At 46.5% G+C, this 18,968-nt stretch overlaps 1 protein-coding gene across 1 annotated transcript in view; it reads right to left on the bottom strand.

Moving 5' to 3' along the window:
• Positions 1-18,968, bottom strand: part of LOC121278115 (dynein heavy chain 8, axonemal-like) — a 1,831,678-nt gene that overhangs the window by 339,992 nt on the left and 1,472,718 nt on the right. The window contains exons 72-73 of the mRNA XM_041188200.1: positions 13,526-13,663; positions 5,272-5,399 (exon numbers count right to left, since the gene is read on the bottom strand). Of these exons, the coding sequence (XP_041044134.1) occupies positions 5,272-5,399; positions 13,526-13,663 (266 nt within the window). The remainder of the gene's footprint in view (positions 1-5,271; positions 5,400-13,525; positions 13,664-18,968) is intronic.

The raw sequence follows: 18,968 nt of genomic DNA, 5'->3' as shown, positions 1-18,968 counted from the left end.
CCGGTCCTCCTCCAGCCCATCTCAGAATGCTGGGTAGGTCCTGTTTCTCGGTGATAGCAGCAGGAAGCCCTCCCTCCTGGCCTGAGGAACAACTGACCCATGGTTTATATTTACCACAGACCATTGTGAACATCTCCACCCTTGACCTGTGCTCTGGAGATCTTTTTGTGTTGTTGCAGCTATGTCCCTGGGCATTACCACACACCCTGGAGCTTGAAGCCTTCATCCTGGACCCTCCTCAGTCGCCTTTGATCTTCCCTTTATCAGCCTCTACCCTCACTTTATCACCCTTGACCTGTACTGTTTTACTCTCGATTCTCAGGACCTCACCACTGACCTTCCATCTACAATCCTGAATCGCCCCACAATCATGATTCATCTCCCATCTGTAGATATTGTTCTTGCCTGTGCAGTTCAACTTTCCTCCCGTGGTAGGTTCAGCACGACCCACCCTCCCTCCCTTGGTCAGCCGTGCCCCGAACCCTCTTGCACTTTCATCACCCAATTTCAATGCATCAATGCTTCCTTTCCCATGGTCCAACTAAACTCCCAATGAAAGAAAAGTAGCTCCTACACATTTCAAATCCACCAGACAGACTACCTTGCCTGCTACATACCATCTTTAATCAGTCATGAATCTGAAGGCACGTGCTTCTCGCTTGCTGCAGAGTTAATTGCAAAGGTGCCATTTCATACAGTGAAATGCTGTTTTAATGAATATGCATGACATGCTTATGCATCACAAATAGATTCGTGATGCTTACCATCAGGGTGCTTGATTTGCCTTCAGTCCGCCACAACCATTAGTTCCTTACTTGCATCCTGCTGACATTTCACCTCCCACACAATTATATGCGCCCGCCCGCCTCATTTCCTGCTGCCAGTACCAGATTCCAGCCAATGTGTGTCTCTGGTAAACATGGCATATGTTCAATAATCTAAATGTTAAAAATGCCTTTGGCATGAGGACATAAGTAATGCTAATTGAGAGAAATTAATGCCAATGGCAGCAAAAGTTTAATTATTATGAGAACAAATGGTTGGCTACAAACGCATTCTTATCTTAGTTACCAGTATTATCAAGGTATAGGCAAGATCAGAAAGTAAAGCAAAGGGTAGGCATGAACAAATGCCAAGTTGAGTGCACATAATGCTGATTGGCAACTGTTATCCCTATCTATTTACATGTACCTTTTCTCCCTGGTCAAAAAAAGGAAATTTTCTACCTGTTTCCTCTGATCTGGAGGTGTTTGTATGATTGGCTGTTGCATGTACCTGAACAGAAATAGTTGACCAGGAAATGATGGAGGCTAAATCTGATAGCCTGTAAAAACAGGTATGATGATCACAATGTGGAATTACCTTATGGCTGTTGTAACTGATGCAAGCAGCTCACCAGCCTTATGCTGCCTGCTGACTTAAGTGACTATCGTGTGCAGCCAGTGCTAACTACACTGCTGAGTCACTGCACGTCTTAGCAGATGCACAAAATCATAAAAGAACCTAGCTTAAGCTAGTGTGCACTAATTAAAACCAGCCTGCACCTCTTAAACGGGAGATGCGTTGTGGCTAGAGCAGGTGCTGGAAATTGTTCTACTACTGAGTCTGACCTGAGAAAGACACAAGAATGGCACACCATGGGAAACAGTGGCCTCTAAGAGTTTCCAAAAGCAAAATACTGCAGATGTAGGAAAACTGAAATAAAAACAGAAAATGCTGGAAATAGTCAGCAAGTCAGACAGCATCTGTGGAGAGAGAAAGAAAGTGTACGCTTCAGGTCAATGACCCTTCATCAGATGATCAGGATTCCCATTAAGGGTCATTGCCTGAAACACTGGCCAGGATTTTCTGCGCCTGCCGGCGTCAGGCATGTTCAATGGCATGAGCAGATAATATGGCACAGTCAGTTTTACGATGGTGTGAAACCAGTTTGCAGTTGTCCGCTTAGCCCACCGACAGTGGGCCATGTTCCCTGTCATCAGATGTTGGGAACCTCATTGTAATACATCAGCATATCATTATTAGGCCAGCCTGCTGGAATCATCCAGCCCTGGTGGATCATCTGTCCACGTTGGCGGAAAACACGCTGACATGTTCCACAACAGCACATTCGCGATGTGTACCTGGCGGGCTGCAGTTCACTCAGCACTTCAATGTTTGTTTGTCTACCTTGCTTTGGTCAGCACTCAGTCATCAGTGCCGGGCTTCACAGACAGCACCACATCACTTTTAGGGGGTTCACAGCAGGTCTCTACCTACCAAATCAGTCATATGTGGGTGACTTTTCAATGGCTCTAGGGCAAGGTCTTGCTTGGGGAAGGGCTGACGGGTAAAATGTCGTTTTACCTGCCCACTATCGCACTTAGTGCAAATCTGGGATGATTCCACCTGCTAACTCTATTTGTCTCCACAGGTGCTGCCCAGCTTGTTCTGTGTTTCTAGCATTTTCTGTTTTTATTTCAGGTTTATCAACCCTGCATTGGAGGCCTTGATCGAGGAGGTTCCGAAAAGGGATGTGCTCTATCCATGAGGTGCCAGAACGTCCTTCAGACAAACTTTCAGAAGACAGTGAGAGTAGCTGGCAGACCTGAGGATGCAGTGCTGCAAGAAGCTCAATGGTCTTACACAAATGGTCAAAGTCAGTGAATGGGTATTTGAATGCCATATCCCATCAACTAGCCTCACAAGAACAAGAATACAAGAATTAGGAGAAGATGTCAGTTGTTTGGCACCTTGAACCTGCTTTTCCATTCGGTAAGATCATGGCTGATCTGATTGTGCCCTCAAGTCTACTTTCCTGTCCATTTCTCATAACCCTTGCAGGTCAAAAGTCTATCTAACTCAGCCTTGAATATATTCAGTGACCCTGCCTGCATGGCTCTCTTGGGAAGAGAATTCCAGAGATGAACAACATTCTGAGAGAAAAAAATTCTCCTCATCTCAGTCTTAATGCAGAGAACCTTAACTTTTAAACTGTGTCCCATAGTTCTAGTCTCCCCCACAAGGGGAAACATCCTCTTGCATTCACCCTGTCAAGTCCCCTCAGGATCTTATGCTTCGATAAGATCACCTCTCATTCTTTAAAATTCCAGTGGATATTGGCCCAACTTGCACAATCTTTCCTCATAAGATAACCCCTGCATCCCAAGAATCGGTTTAGTGAGCCTTCTCTGAACTGCTTATAATGCAAATATATCTTTCTTAAGGAGATCATAACTGTACATAGCACTCCTGATGCAGTCTCAGTAAGGCCCTGTACGCCTGCAGCAATGCTTCTCTCCTTTTATACTCAATTCCCCTTGCACTAAGTGCCAACATTCCAATTAATTTCCTAATCACTCATTGAGACACAGCTCAATGCGTCGCTTCACTATCAGTTACCCACCAGCAGAGTTAATGTTTCAGGTTGTGGCCTTTCATCAGATGCTGCCAGACCTGCTAACTATATCCAGCATTTTCTGTTTTTATTTTAAATTTCATGCATCTGCAGTACTTTGCTTTTGGAAATGCTTTTTCTGCATCATAGGCAACCATACCTGCAAGAAGTGTTGGTAGATGCAAGGGTTCAAGCTCTGGGTTATAGGCTGTGAGCAGCATCTAGCATCACTGCAGTGTACCACTGAAGCCAGGAGCTATGTGGATAGCAAGCTTCCAGAGGTGGCCACCCTGAAATTTAACGGTTTGCAATCAGAAAGGGAATAGGTGGCCAGGAGACAGACAATTAAGGAGGGCCAGACAGGAAGTGCAGGAACCCCCCGGGTGAATTTTGCTTTCTGACCGGAACTGAAGAAGAGAATGGTTCCTCTGGGAGTATAACTCGAGCCAAATACATAGCACAATATGTGGATCAGCTGGATTTCCAATATCTGGAGTATTTTGCTTTTGATCATAAGGATCTTGCCTGCTCTGGGTCTCTTTCAATAGTCAGGAATCTACCAGAGTGGGCAATTGGTCACCAGAGGCCACTACAATAGTGCACTTAAAATGTCATGGGCAGGGAGATTGTGAGGAATGCAATATTAATTATTCTACTGCAATTGTAAACTGTTCCTGTTGGACAGGCTTAAATCAGGGTTCTGGAATTTTCAATGTTGCTGACAACCAGTGACCCGCTCTTGCCTAGAACAAAACAAAAATACCTGGAAAAACTCAGCAGGTCTGACTGCATCTTCGGAGAGGGATACAGTTGACATTTCGAGTCTGTATGATCCTTCATCAGAACTAAGACATATAGAAATGAGATGAAATATAAGCTGGTGGAGGGGGATGGGCGGGACAGGTAGAGCTCGATAGGGGGCCAGTGATAGGTGAAGGCCAAGAAGAGACTGTCAAAGATGTCATAGACAAAAGGACAAAAGGGTGTTGACAGTGGTGATATTATCTAAAGGATGTGCTAATGGGGACATTAAGGGTAGAAAGCAGGACGAGCAAGTGGCAGATGGCCTGAGTGGGGGTGGGGGGAAGGGATTGAAATGGGCGAAAAGGTAGAGATGAAACAAATGCAGACTGGGTGACCGATTTGCGGAACATCTTCGGTCTGTCTGCAAGCATGACTCAGGCCTCCCTGTCCCTTGCCATTTCAACACACCACCCTGCTCTCATGCCCAAATGTCCATCCTTGGCCTGCTACAATGTTCCAGTGAAGCTCAATGCAAACTGGGGCAACAGCACCTTATCTTCCGATTAGGCACTTTACAGCCTTCCAAACTTAATATTGAATTCAACAATTTCTGATCATGAACTCTCTCCTCCATTCCCACCCTCTTTCCAATGCCCCTTTCTCCAACAACTTATGTTTTTACAAATATATTTTTCTTTTCCCTCCTATTTTTAAATTTATTTCGATCTATTGTTTCATCTCTACCTTTCAGCCCATTTTGATCCCTTCCCCCCACCCCCACTCGGGCCATCTGCCACTTGCTCATCCTGCTTTCTACCCATAATGTCCCCATTAGCATATCCTTTAGATAATATCACCACTGTCAACACCCCTTTGTCATTTTGTCTATGACATCTTTGGCAGTCTCTTCTTGGCCTCCACCTATCACTGGCCCCCTATCGAGCCCTACCTGTCCCGCCCAGCCCCCTCCACCAGCTTATATTTCATCTCATTTCTATATGTCTTAGTTCTGATGAAGGGTCATAGGGACTCGAAACGTCAACTCTATCCCTCTCTGCAGATGCTGTCAGACCAGCAGAGTTTTTCCAGGTATTTTTGTTTTTGTTCTAGATTTCCAGCATCTGCAGTATTTTGCTTTTACCAGCTCTTGCCTGTTGATTTGCGCTTTAAACTCCTTGCACTGGTCTGTCCATCTGATTTTCTCCCCACTCAGGCCATCTATCAGGGCTGTTGCGGCTTCCATCTTTCTTCGACATGTTTCTGCATCTTCCAGCAGGTCCTAAACAATAAAAAGCAGTTTCAAATCAATCACAGCTCCTTACTTGTCTTGTTTTTTTTTGTAACACTGCAACATGCAGAGGAATAAATAACTCATATCAGCAGCAACATGGACCTCCCCAGCCATTGAGACCCTCCAAGATCCCCCTGCTTGACAAAACCTCCCCGAACACAAATCGAACATCTCCAACTTGATAACACTAATCAAACCTGGAGGAAAGCTTGGAAAAAAAATACATCCCAAATACACAAATTTGTCTCCAACACAACATCTCAACAATCAGGTTTCAATTTCCCCAGAGCATGTGGACAACCTCAATAGAATACAGACTGGATATAGCCAATGTGGTCACCTGGTGTACAAGTGGCGGCTCAAAACCTCTCCTGGCTGTGAACGTAAAAGCTTTGATCAAACCTGGAAAAACATAATAACATCTTGCCCTCGCCTCAGGTTTGAGGTCGACATCCTGGAATTACACTTGCTTTCTGGCAGGGCATTAGATTAGTTAGGGAAATTGACCTTAAAACTGTGATGACGGCTCCTGCTCCTAACCCCATACAAATGAATCAGAAGAAGCTCTCTGGATGCCTCCACACTTGGGGTTGAATTTCTGTGGAGATTCCTCAATCCTTCAACAAAGCAGAGAATTGGAGAAACCCCACAGAAATCCAACATCTGACAACTTTAGGAATATTAAAAATTGCTATTTCTGTTTTGTTGGTCTTTAGTAATTGATGGTCTCCCTATCTACATACGAACATATGAAATAGGAGCAGAAGTAGGCCATTTGGCCCCTTGAGCTTGCTCTGCCATTCAGTAAGATCATGGCTGATCTGTTTGTATTTTGAATTCCACATTCCTATCTACCCCCAATAACCTTTGATTCCCTTCCTTAACAAAAATCTATCTACCTCTGCCTTAAAAATATTCAATGACCATGCCTCCACTGCTTTCTGAGGCAGAGAATTCCAAAGTCACACAATCCTCTGAGAGAAAAAAATTCTCCTCATCTCTGTCCTAAATGGGAAACAGTTAATTTTAAAACATTGCCCCCTAGTGCTGGACTCACCCTCAAGAGGAAACATCCTTTCCACGTCCACCTTGTCGTGACCGTTCAGGATCTTATATACTTCAATCAAGCCACCTCTCGCTCTTCAAAACTCCAATGGAAACAAGAGATAAAAACAAAAAAACTGTGGATGCTGGAAATCCAAAACAAAAACAGAATTACCTGGAAAAGCTCAACAGGTCTGGCAGCAACAGCGGAGAAGAAAAGAGTTGACGTTTCGAGTCCTCATGACCCTTCAACAGAACTGAAGGGTTCTGTTGAAGGGTCATGAGGACTTGAAACTTCAACTCTTTTCTTCTCCGCCGATGCTGTCAGACCTGCTGAGTTTTTCCAGGTAATTCTGTTTTTCCAATGGAAACAAGTCCAGTCTGCCTAACCTTTCCTCATAAGACACCCCAGGTACATTCCAGGTATCAATCTAGCAAACTTCCTCTGAACCGTCTCCAATGCATTTACATACTTCCGTAAATAAGGAGACCAAATTGCACACAGTATTCAAGATGTGGGCCAGGATTTTCCATGCCCATTGGCATCAGAGGTGTTTGGTAGTGTGAGTGGACAATATGGCGTGATCGGTTTCAACGTGGCATGAAACCAGTTCGTGATCATCTGTTCAGCCCGCTGACCGTGACCCGCATTTCCTGCCATCAGATGGGAACCTCATTGTAATACATCAGCATATCATTATTAGGCTAGCCTGCCAGAATTGAGGCCCCCAGCAAGGGCAGCCCTGCTGTTGAATACAGTGCACAAACATTTGGGGTGGGGGGTAGGGTGGGCGAGGGAAGTGGCCACGCATTCACGAAACCTGTGTAAAGTGACCATTCCTCTTCTACTGAGACATTTCAGGTGCAGCCACATTGATATGATTGGAGTCGGTTTTCTTGCTTATCTGCCCATTCAAGCAACGCATAGGCATCAAAGTGCCACCAAGTGCTTCAAAGCTTTTCACACAATCCCTGGCAAAGATCGCAAAGTCATGAGCATTTTAGTGGGCTGCAGAACAGTTGGACGACTGCACACATTGTGCAATCTCCTCACTAAACCTGGCCATGCAGCAATCACCGTTGGAGGCAGTCACAGCCCCTTGCAATGTCAGCATCCCTGTTTGGAACAGTCTTGCCCATGGTTCAAGATAACAAAGCAACTTTGCATTGTGGGTTAGGAAAATGCCTGTGCCTGAGCTGAGAACACAGCATGCAGTCCAATAGGCAAAGCTACCATGAATCGTTCAGTTGGAGTGGGGCGGAGGTGGGGGGAGTTTCAGGCAGCCATGCAGTGCACTAATCTCTGGCCATCCAAGTGGTTGCCAGCACTCTCCAGGAAGCATAAAGGGGCCCTCACACCTAACTAGGAGAGGTTCTTAGTACACCCATTCTAACCACGTGGCTCTCTCTTTCATCCTGCAGAAGGAGTAGATCAGGAGCATGGAGCCTGGCGAACTAGCCATATGCCTGATGGCCTACAGAGAATGAAGACAATGGAAGACAGAATGACGGAGGCTCCTGGATGCACAGAGACAGGAGCAGCAATCTCAGGAAGAATGGTGGCTCGGGTTGCCAAAGAGCCACAGTGAGCCATCGCAGGCCGGCGCCTAGCAACACCCAGGGTCTATAGACATTGCCTTTCATTCTTCCAGATGAGTGAGGACACACACACACTCAAGGAATCACACAGAATCACAGTGCAGAAGAGGCCCTTCAGCCCACTGAGTCTGCTCCGACCGGTGAGAAACACCTGACCTACCTACCTAATCCCATTTACCAGCACTTGGCTCATAGCCTTGAATGTTATGTCGTGCCAAGTGCTCATCCAGGTACTTTTTAAAGGATGTGAGGCAACCCACCTCCACCACCGTCCCAGGCAGCGCATTCCAGTCTGTCACCACCCTCTGGGTAAAAAAGTTTTTCCTCACATCCCCCCTAAATCTCCTGCCCCTCACCTTGAACTTATGTCCCCTCGTGACTGACCCTTCAACTAAGGGGAACAGCTGGTCCCTATCCACCCTGTCCATGCCCCTCATAATCTTGTACACCTCGATCAGGTCACCCCTCATTCTTCTCTGCTCCAACAAAAACAACCCCAGTCTATCCAACCTCTCTTCATAACTTAAATGTTTCATCCCAGGCAACATCCTGGTGAACCTCCTCTGCACCCCCTCCAGTGCAATCACATCCTTCCTATAATGTGGTGACCAGAACTGCACGCGATATTCCAGCTAACACTGTGCATGTCTAGGGAACTGGTTGGTCACATCTGCCAGCTACTGCAGGATTTGAAGCCATGGGAACATGAAGGGCATCCATTGCCAGTGGCCATGAAAGTGACCGCAGCGCTCAATTTCTATGCCAGTGGCTCCTTTCAGGGTTCCACAGGTGACCTCTGTGGTATCTCTCAAGCCTCCACCCACAAATGTATCCATGCGGTCACAGATACCATCTTTGTACACAACATTTTGCAAGAGCGATTGAATTCGCTCAGATCTCAGGTTTCCCACAGTTGCAGGATGTGATTGACTGCACTCATGAGGCACTCAGATTTCCATCACAAGATGGGGTGAACTACATCAACCACATGGGGTTCCACTTGCTTAATGTGCAGCTGGTGTGCGACCACCAGAAATGCATCCTGCAGGTGTGCGCACGGTTTCCAGGGAATGTGCACGACTCCTACATCCCCAGTTGGTCACAGTTCCCAGATGTCTTCCAGCGTCCACAGAAATTGCAGTGATAGCTGCTTGGGGACAAGGGGCCATGGCTGATGACACCCGTGCGGCGGCCTCAAACTGCAGCAAAGCAATGGTATAGTGACGCTTATGCTGCAACTCGCAACTTGGTGGAGCAGACCATCGAGATGCTGAAGATGAGATTCCGGTGCCTAGACCGGTCTGGTGGAGCCCTGCAATACTGTCCACAGAGGGTGTCACGCATTATTATCCTCTGCTGAGCCAATTACAACATTGCACTCCAACGGGGAGACGGGCTGACTGAGGAGGAGATGGAGGAGCTGGGGGGGTCTCTTCTGATGAGGAGGACGTCAACGGGGATGAGTTGAGGGGGACCTCAAAGGCAACGATGATGGGGATGAGGCCCTCACATTGGCGAGAAGAGGCAGGCAGGCACACACTGGAGGCCCTCATAGCTGCTAGACTTGTGGAAGATGATGACAACATGCAGTGAGTTGACCCCATAGATCCTCACATCGCATCTGTGAACATTTGACTCCAGTCTGACTTATGGCACGAATGCCCTCTGTAAGGGTGCAATGCAGTGGAGGCCCTAATACTTGCTCAATTGCAGGAGGATGATGACAACATGCAGTGAGGACTCTCCATAGATCTTCACATAGCCTCTGAGCGTGTTTGACTCCTGTCTGGTCAAGGGCAGCTCGCTTGCGCTCTGTGATCAGGGTCATAACATAGAGACACAGCCATGAAACCTTAAATGCATTTGATCCTTTGCCTGCCTTCAGCACCTAAGCCCTTCGGGAGCACAGATGCTGAAGAGATGTGGGCCAGCCCCACCTTAAAGGTGCTGAGAGCACACAGAGAGAATGAGAGAACTCCGTAATGCCTGCCCATGACACTGAACAGAAAAGACCAGCACCGCTGAGGTACAGGCATCAGTAATGTTTCCAGGGAGTGTGTGGCCGGACCATTTCTTTGGTCTGAAGACTGCACAGGGCACAGGGAAGAGGCTCTGGACTGAGGCACCTGCCTTTATCTTTTGCAGAAAGGTTTCACATCTGAGTGACAAGAACACTGCTCATCAGAACAAGGAGCCATAGGCAGGGAGGCATTCTTGGGAGTTTATTTACGATAGTGAACATTATATACTAGTGATTAACACCCATTCCCAGGCTGAGTAACTAATTCTTCTTAACTTTCCTAACCCTTCCGCTACGTCTTGGTGCTCCCCAGACATCCACAGTGGAAGTGGAGGCAGCCTGCTGACTGCTATGCACTATCTATGATGACCTTGGCGGGTGTCGTCTTGAGAACCGAGACGTAGAGGGCCCCAGCCTCCTTTAGGGGTCCTGCTGTGTGGCAGTAGCATCCTGCTTGGCCTGTGGAGCTGCTGAGGTCACAGGAAGAAGGGATTCGGATGGGTCGGACACTCTCAGAGTCACCAGGATGAATGGCCCTGGGGTGTGCACCTGCTGCTCCTCCTGCCTATCGATGCCCAGGGGCCTCAGGCTGACCCTGTGAGCGGAAGGGGTAGCTGGAGTGAGATTGAGCTGCTTAGCACCCCTCTCACGTGCACATCATTGGAGGCCAACTATAGCATCAGCGACAGAGTTGAGCCCGCGCATCAGTGCAGCACCAATATCCTGGACCAAGGTCTCCATGGTGGCTGCCATCTTACCGGTGCTGACCTCAGTGCATTGGAATGCTAGCACTATCACCTCAGAGTGAAGGTGGACGGACTCCTCCATCGTGCCTGCGCCTTGCAATCTGAGGAGTGCAGGAAACATATCTTCCTGATGTTCCCGAGCTTGCCCTTCCAGCTCCAGCAACTGTGACATGAACAAGTCCAGCGGCTTGTCATCTGACTCAGACTTAGCAAATTTCTGGCCTCCAACAGTCCTCTGAATGCCAGATAACGGGGAATTCCCTGCTGTCACCTTCTGTGGATCAGACAGTGCGATGCGCTCACCAGGTTGTGATCCCGAGGCTATTCTAAAGCTAGGTCCCATCGAGGTGTGTGTTTCTGCACTGGTGGAGGGTGTGGGTGAGTGCTGTGATGGGACTTCAGGGAGGATGTCTCCAGGTTCCTCTTCAAAGGTTGCTTCGGGGTTTGATTGGAAGCCCTGGGTTGTGGACTCCATCGGCTGTTTCCCAGATGTGCCTGCAAAAGCAAGGAGAGATAATTAGTGTATAGCAGTGCCTGGTGAAAGAGGACACATCACTCACAGCATTGTTGTCTGATGGATGTTGCACTGCTGGATCCTCACTTCGTAGAGCACCACCGACCTCACCGTCAGCACAGAACTGGTCCAGATCGTTACCGGCCAGCTGGATGCCTCTGTTTTCAAAGTCTGTGAGGACCTTAATTTCAGGCATTCTTCCACCGGTCTGCAACCTCTGCCTTTTGTTGTGTGCCAGCTTGCCTGCACGAATAGAGATGGAGAAAGTGTAAGCAGGAAGCCTGCCAGGCCAGATGATAAGAATGATTAGCTTGTGTGGGTGGTGAGTGGTCCCATGGATGGGATGAGGACAATGACGGTGAATGTACAAGAGTGAATAGTGATGTCCCTTGAACTGGCAGTGAATGAGGGCCCTGTGGATGGGCAATTGGTTTGTGAGTGTATGTGTTGAGAGTGATGAGAAGAGTGACTTACCTTGGCAGAATGAAGGAGGTTATTCATCCTGTTGTGGCACTGGGTGACTGTCCTCCTTTGAAGGGTGTTGGCGCTGACCACAGCTGCCACTGCCTCCCAAGTCTGGTTGTTCACGCCACTGCCCATCCTGTGGCCAGATTGGTGGTAGAGGACACCTCGGCGGGACTCCACAGCATCCAAAAGACATTCCAGTGACACGTCGCTGAACCTGGGGACTGCAGCCTTTTTGTCTTTTGTGGACATCTTCCCTGCAGATGTGTGCACATGGCTGGACTTTAAACATGGTGCCCGGCGTGAAGAAGTAGCAAGGTGATGGCGGGCAGCTGAATGAGAACCTGCCCGCCATGGAAACAGCGTGTTTATTATGCATTATACTCCATCTGCCAGATTTTTGCCCACTCACCCAACCTATCCATATCAACCCATAACTTCCTTATGTCCTCTTCACAACATGGTTTCCTACCTATCTTTGTGTAACGTACAAATTTAGCTACCATGCCTTCACTCCCCTCATCTAAATCATTGATGTAAATTGTAAAAAGTGGAGGCCCCAGCACAGAAGCCTGCGGGACTCCACTCGTCACATCCTGCCATTCTGAAAAAGATCCATTTATGCATACTCCCTATTTTCTGCCAGTCAGCCAATCTTCTATCCATGCTGATATGTTATCCCCTACACCATGAGCTTTTATCTTCCACAGTGACCTTTGATGTTGCACCCTATCAAATGCCTTTTGGAAATCCAAGTACAGTATGTCTACAGCTTCCCCTCTACCCACCGCACGTTACTCCTTCAAAGAACTCCAATAAATTGGTTAAACACGATTTCCCCTTCACAAAACTATGCTGACTCTTCCCAATTACCATGTGTTTCTCTAAATGCCCAGCTATAATGCACTTAATGACGTATTCTACACCTTCCTCCACTGGCCTATAGTTTCCTCTTTTCTGCCTCCCTCCCTTCTTGAATAGAGTGGTTGTATTTAATACTTTTCAGTCTGATGGAACCTTTCCAGAATCTAGTGAACTTTGGAAAACTAACACCAATGCATCTACCCCCTCATTAGCCACCAATTTTAAGACCCTAGGATGAAGTCCATCTGGACCCGGAGACTTGTCAGCCTGCAGCTCTATCAGTTTGCTCAGTACCGCTTTCTAGTGATTGTAATTTCACTAAGTTCCCCTCTCCCTTCCACCTCCTGATTTACAGCTATTACTGGAATGATTTTTATATCTCTATAGTGAAGACCGAGGCAAAACATTTGTTCATTTTATCTGTCATACTTTGGTGAATTAAGGACCTCAATAGGCCTAAGGCAGGTGAGCTGGCTGATGCCTTACCCTCCCACTGTATCATGGAGGGGCAGCTTGGGGTGGGTGGGAAAGCTGTGGAAAGTCATCCATTTTATTTCACATGCACCTCACCTGCAAATAGGTCAGCAGGGGGGGCCATAAAATGACACCCTGCGTATCAGGAGGCTTTTCATTCTTAGAACCTACAATAGCCAAGGCTGACCCTGGCTGGTTTTAGTGATGCTAGAATATAACATGTGTAAGTCAGTCTTTTTGACAGTTTTATCATAAATAGAAGGAAACATATTCTAGGTAAATACCCAAAACCAAATTCCAGTCATTGTAATTTTAATCAGCATTAATCAGCTTGAAATTGAAAAGATATGTATTGATTAGCTAGAAGTCCTGTAAGATTCTGACTCACCATTTTCTCTTTCATGGCAGCATCAAACTTTGCCTGTACCTTGTCCAGCTCAGCTTGTTTCTCATCCAGCTGGGCTTGAGCAGTTCCTAACTCCTTCATGGCCCGTTGGAGGCGGTTTTCTTGTACTGCCAAATTAGCCTAAAACAGGCATTTAAAAACGGAAAGCCAATCATTTCTAGTTTATTAAAAGACTTTTTCAGCAACAGAAAATATCTTCTCATTGACCACAACATCATGATGTCTCTAAGAAAAATTAACCTCTAATCAGCCAAAGGAAGTTTCAGTGCGGAACATATATGTATGAACATATGAACATACAAATTAGAAACAGGAGTAGGCCACCCAGCCCTTCTAGCCTGCTCCACTATTTAGTAAGATCATGGCTGATCTGATTGTAACTTCCTACCTACCCCCGATATCCTCTGACCGCCTTCCCCCACCTTGTTAATCAAGAATCTAAACAGCTGTGCCTTAAAAATATTCAGGACTCTGCTTCCACTGCCTTTTGAGAAAGAGAGTTCCAAAGACTCACAACCCTCTGAGAGAAAAAAAATTCTTCTCATCTCTGTCTTAAATGAGCGACCCCTTTATTTTTAAACGGTGACCCCGAGTTATAGATTCACCCAAAAGAGGAAACACCCTCTCCACATCCACCCTGTCAAGACCCCTCAGGATCTTAAAGTTTCAATCAAGTCACCTCTTATTCTTCTAAACTCCAGTGGATATAAGCCTAGCCTGTCTAACCTTTCCTCATAAGACAACCAGCCCATTCCTGGTATTAATCTCGTAAACCTTCTCTGAACTGGTTTCACGCATTTACATTTTTCCTTAAATAAGGAGACCAATACCGTACTCCAAATGTGGTCTCACCAATGCCTTGTACAACTGAAGCATAACCTCCCTACTTTTATATTCAATTTCCCTCACAATGAATGATAACATTCCTTCAGCTTTCCTAATTACCTGTTGTACCTACATACTAGCCATTTGTGATTCATGCACTATGACACCCAGATCCCTCTGAATCTCAGAACTCTGCAATCTCTCACCATTTAGATAATAAGCTTATTTTTTATTCTTCCTGCCAAAATGAACAAGTTCACTTTTGCCCACATCATACACCATTTGCCAGATCTTTGACCAATCACTTAACTTTTCTATGTCACTTACTTTCCTGCCTATCTTTGTGTCATCAGCAAAGTTAGCCACTATTCCTTCAGTCCTTTTATCCAAGTCATTTATATAAATTGTAAAAGTTGAGGCCCCAGCACAGATCCCTGTGGCACACCACTCGCTTCGTCCCACCAACCAGAGAAAAGACTAATTTATGGCTACGCTCTGTTTCCTGTTAGCTAGCTAATCTTCTAACCAGTTACCCCCTACACCATGAGCTTTTATTTTCCACAATAACCTTTGATGTGGCACTTTATCAAATGCTTTCTGGAAATCTAAGTGCAGTACATTCACTGGTTCCCCTTTATCTACAGCACATGAGGCTTCTTCAAAAAACTACAATAAATTGGTTAAACATGATTATTTCCCTTTTAAAAACCCATGCTGACTCTGCCTGTGCCTTAAACTTTTCTAAGTGCCCTGCTATAACATCTTTAATAATAGCTTCTAACATTTTCCCTATGGCAGTTGTTAGGCTAACTGGCCTGTTAAATAACAAGCACTTTTGCTTAATTTTCTTAAGGGTCAGAGAGAATATTTAACTTCTTACAAATTTATCTATTGTTAAATCATCCTTTATAAGTTGGGAAAAGTGTTAGATGGAATGTATTTAAGGGAGAAATGACTTTGATTCCATTCTGTTATTTTTACATCGGCAAGCTTTTGAAAGTTTGTGGTGACGCTCCTGGGTTGTTTATAGTATAATGTTTTGTATTATAAACAGAGAGAATTGCATTTATATAGTAGCTTATAACAGCTTGCTTAGACCAAATCAACAGTGACTCAGATAAATCTGGATTAACTCGGGAAATCCAACGTGGATCAGTTAAAGGCTAATAGACCCGAATCTTCCATTCAGGTTTGAAACCCTTGCGTTCCAAATGCCTTGTTTAACCAATTTTACATCCCGCCCGCAGTGGGTTTCATGGCGGGTGAGAGCGGACAATCCAGTGGCAGGCAAAAAGTCGGAAATCCACCCTCGTAAAAACACCTTGCAATTCTCCCCATGGTGTGCTTATGGCAGGTCAGTTATCCTGCTGACGAGTGGCATAAATGTCATTTGCATTAATTAACATGTCATGAATGCTCATTAAAACAGCTGCTCGCTGAAATCTGGTCATGCCTTCCAACTTGCGTCATGCCAGTGGGAAATTATGTTGGTCTGAAACCCATTTGAAAAGGGGTGATGTGCACAAGTCGGACCTCAGTTTGCTGGTAACTTTGAGGTGAGTGCAACATACATAGCCTACCTGCTGCAGCACTGTGTTGGTCTTATTGCTCGAGTTGTATGGTTGGTCTGCTCCTGCTCTTGGCCCACATTGGCCCAAAGAACATTACTGTGCTGTGGCACTCATGCAGGTCTCCATTTTCAGAAAATACCCTATCAACCTGGGGTGGGTTGTGAGGCAAGGGTGGGGTTGATGAATAAAATGTGCAATATGGAGGGAAGGCTGTGGAATGACAGTGAGGGGGAAGGGTGAACACAAGGGGGAGCAACGGGGAGGAAAGGCTGTGGAATGGCACTGAGGGGGGGAGCAAATATGAGGGGGACCTTTCTGGGGTCACCCTCTTCTTGTTGCCTTAGGAATGAGCAGGAGTCTGCTTAGAAAGAAAGAAGGGGAACCTCCTTGCAGTGAACACCACTAGCACTGTTAAAGGGCTACTCAGGACTCAGTGGCTTCACATCACAGTCACTGTATCTCAAGAGTAACGCACAGGAATATAGATTTTGAGAATACAGCCAATAGTAAAGGAGACACAGCTGTATCGTATATGGCATTCCATCAGTGAAGGCCTGTCACGTGTTCACGATATTTGACACTCCTAACGGGCCAAAGGGCATCCATTCATAGCAGACACATTGGAACACTGCTATCTGGAAGCTCCCCTCCAAGTCACTCACCATCCTGACTTGGGAATATATCACCGTGCCTTTAATGTGACTGGGTCAAAATCCTGAAACTCCCTTCCTAACAGCACTATGGGAGTACCTACACCACAGGGACTGCAGCAGTTCAAGAAGGCAGCTCACCACCGCCTTCTCAAAGTCAATTAGGGATGGGCAATAAATGCCGGACTAGCCAGCGGTGCCCACATTGTGTAAATACATTTTTAAAAATTGATTGGTTATTAATATGCCACATTAGAGATTGGAGCACAGAGCTAGCTTGGGTCATTCACCTGAATTAAATTTTAGCATTTAACGCTGGGCTCAAGAATTACATATTTGCAATACCATCTTGGCCATCTTGATCTGGGGAGGTGGTGACAGAGTGACAATGTCACTGGGCTACTGTTCTAGAGACCCAGGGTAATGCTCTGGGGACCTGGGTTCAAATCCCACCATGGCAGATGATGGAATTTGAATTTAATAAAAACCTGGAATTAAAAGTCTGATGATGACCACAAAACCACTGTTGATTTCATAAAAACCCATCTGGTTCACTAATGTCCTTTAGGGAAGGAAATCTGCTGTCCTTACCTGGTCTAGTCTACATGTGACACCAAACCCAGAAACTATGTGGTTGATTCTTAAATGAACAAGGGCAGTTAGGGATGGGTAATAAATGCTGGCCTAGCCAGCGATGCCCACATCCCATGAACAAATAAAAAAACATTTGTGTGCGAGTATCTCAGGGACAAGGCAGCATCAGCCACCATGCATGCAGGGCAGGAAAAACTATGGACCTTACAATTTTCAAGCGTGTCATCTTCTGAGCGTCACTTTCTTGTTCAATGTTTCCTTTCAGAGAGAAGGCAAAAGCGCATAAGGATCCAGGGCTCAAAGCGGCCTTTGTCAGGGTCCTAATGCTTTGGAGAAGGCAAAGGAGGGGGAGGCAACTCTGCGAGCAGCTCCAGCAGGAGGGACTTGGTCAAGAGGAGCCAGAACATGAACAGGAGAGTCAGGAGGAGAGACCAAGACAACCAGGGTGACTCACCAGACCTAGGGTTTGTCTTAGGAGAGTCTCCTATTTACAAATGAGTGAGAGGGAATGCTGTGCACGCCTGAGATTTTCCAAAAGCTCTGGCACATCACATATGCCACATTCTCTGTGAAGACCTGACGCCACGTGGAATTGGAAGGTATCCCCAGTGGCCTTGAAGGTGACCACAGCACTCAATTTCTTGGCCTCTGGGTTTTTCCAAGGATTAACAGGGGACCTGTGTGGCATCTCTCAGGCTACAATACATCGATGCATGAAGGAGGTTATAGGTGCACTTTACAGGAAAGCCCATCATTGTGTCAGGTTTGCTCTGGGTGAAGATAAACAGACTGTGACATTCACCAGCTTCGCCACCATATCAGGCTTCCCAAGAGATCAGGGTGCAATAAACTGTACCCTTGTGGCTATACGGGCTCCATGGCAGCAGGCCCTAATGTTCATAAAACTCAAGGGCTACCATTCCATCAATGTACAACTGGTGTGTGACCACATACTACATGTTTGTGCTGGGTATCCTGGAAGTTACCATGATTCCTATATCCTGAATCACTCCCAGGTGCCTGAGTTTTTTGAGGGGCCTGTACATCTGCAGGGATGGCTGCTTGGGGATAAGGGGTACCCACTGAAACGCTGGCTGATGACACCAGTGCATCAACCTCTTCTGAGGAGAGGTACAATGCTGCTCACAGCTCCACACACTCCGTTATAGAACATACCATAGGGCTTCTGACGATGCACTTCAGATGCATGGACCACTCAGGCAGCTCACTCCAATACACCCCCGACAAGGTTTCCTAAATCATAGGAGTGTGTTGTACCCTTCACAACCTGGCAATACAAAGAGGTGACCCCCTGCCAGAGGGTGAACTCGAGGAGGATGAGAGCTCATTGGACGATGAAGATCCGGATGCCCAGGAACCTCAGCAGGCTGCTGAGGGTCAGCATGAGCATGATCACGACATGGAGGAAGGAAGACATGGGAGATGTGCCTGTGATATGTTAATTGCGGACAGGTTCCAGGATGAGTGAAGTTAAGCGAGGGCATATGGCCACATCTCTCCTAGCCCTCAATGCCATCTTCTTTCAACTCAGGGGATGTCCACCTACTTGCAGCGAGAATGAGTCCCAGATTCACACTTGCGTGTTCTGACCTCATGAATCGCAAGGCCATGATCTCTGCATTGGTCCTCGGTGCCCTGTGAGTGTACTTACTCTGGGAACTGAGAGTCCACTGAGGAACAAGGGCGATGCGAGAGGAGACTTTAAGCCTCTTCCGCCATCTCATGATGCAAACAATGCTGCGACTAAGATGTGGACCTGCCTCA

Source organism: Carcharodon carcharias, chromosome 5 (genome assembly GCF_017639515.1).
Source record: "Carcharodon carcharias isolate sCarCar2 chromosome 5, sCarCar2.pri, whole genome shotgun sequence".
In the NCBI taxonomy this organism is placed as follows: Eukaryota; Metazoa; Chordata; class Chondrichthyes; order Lamniformes; family Lamnidae; genus Carcharodon; species Carcharodon carcharias.
Note: the sequence above shows the minus strand (reverse complement) of the source record. Positions and strands in the feature narration are given on the sequence as shown.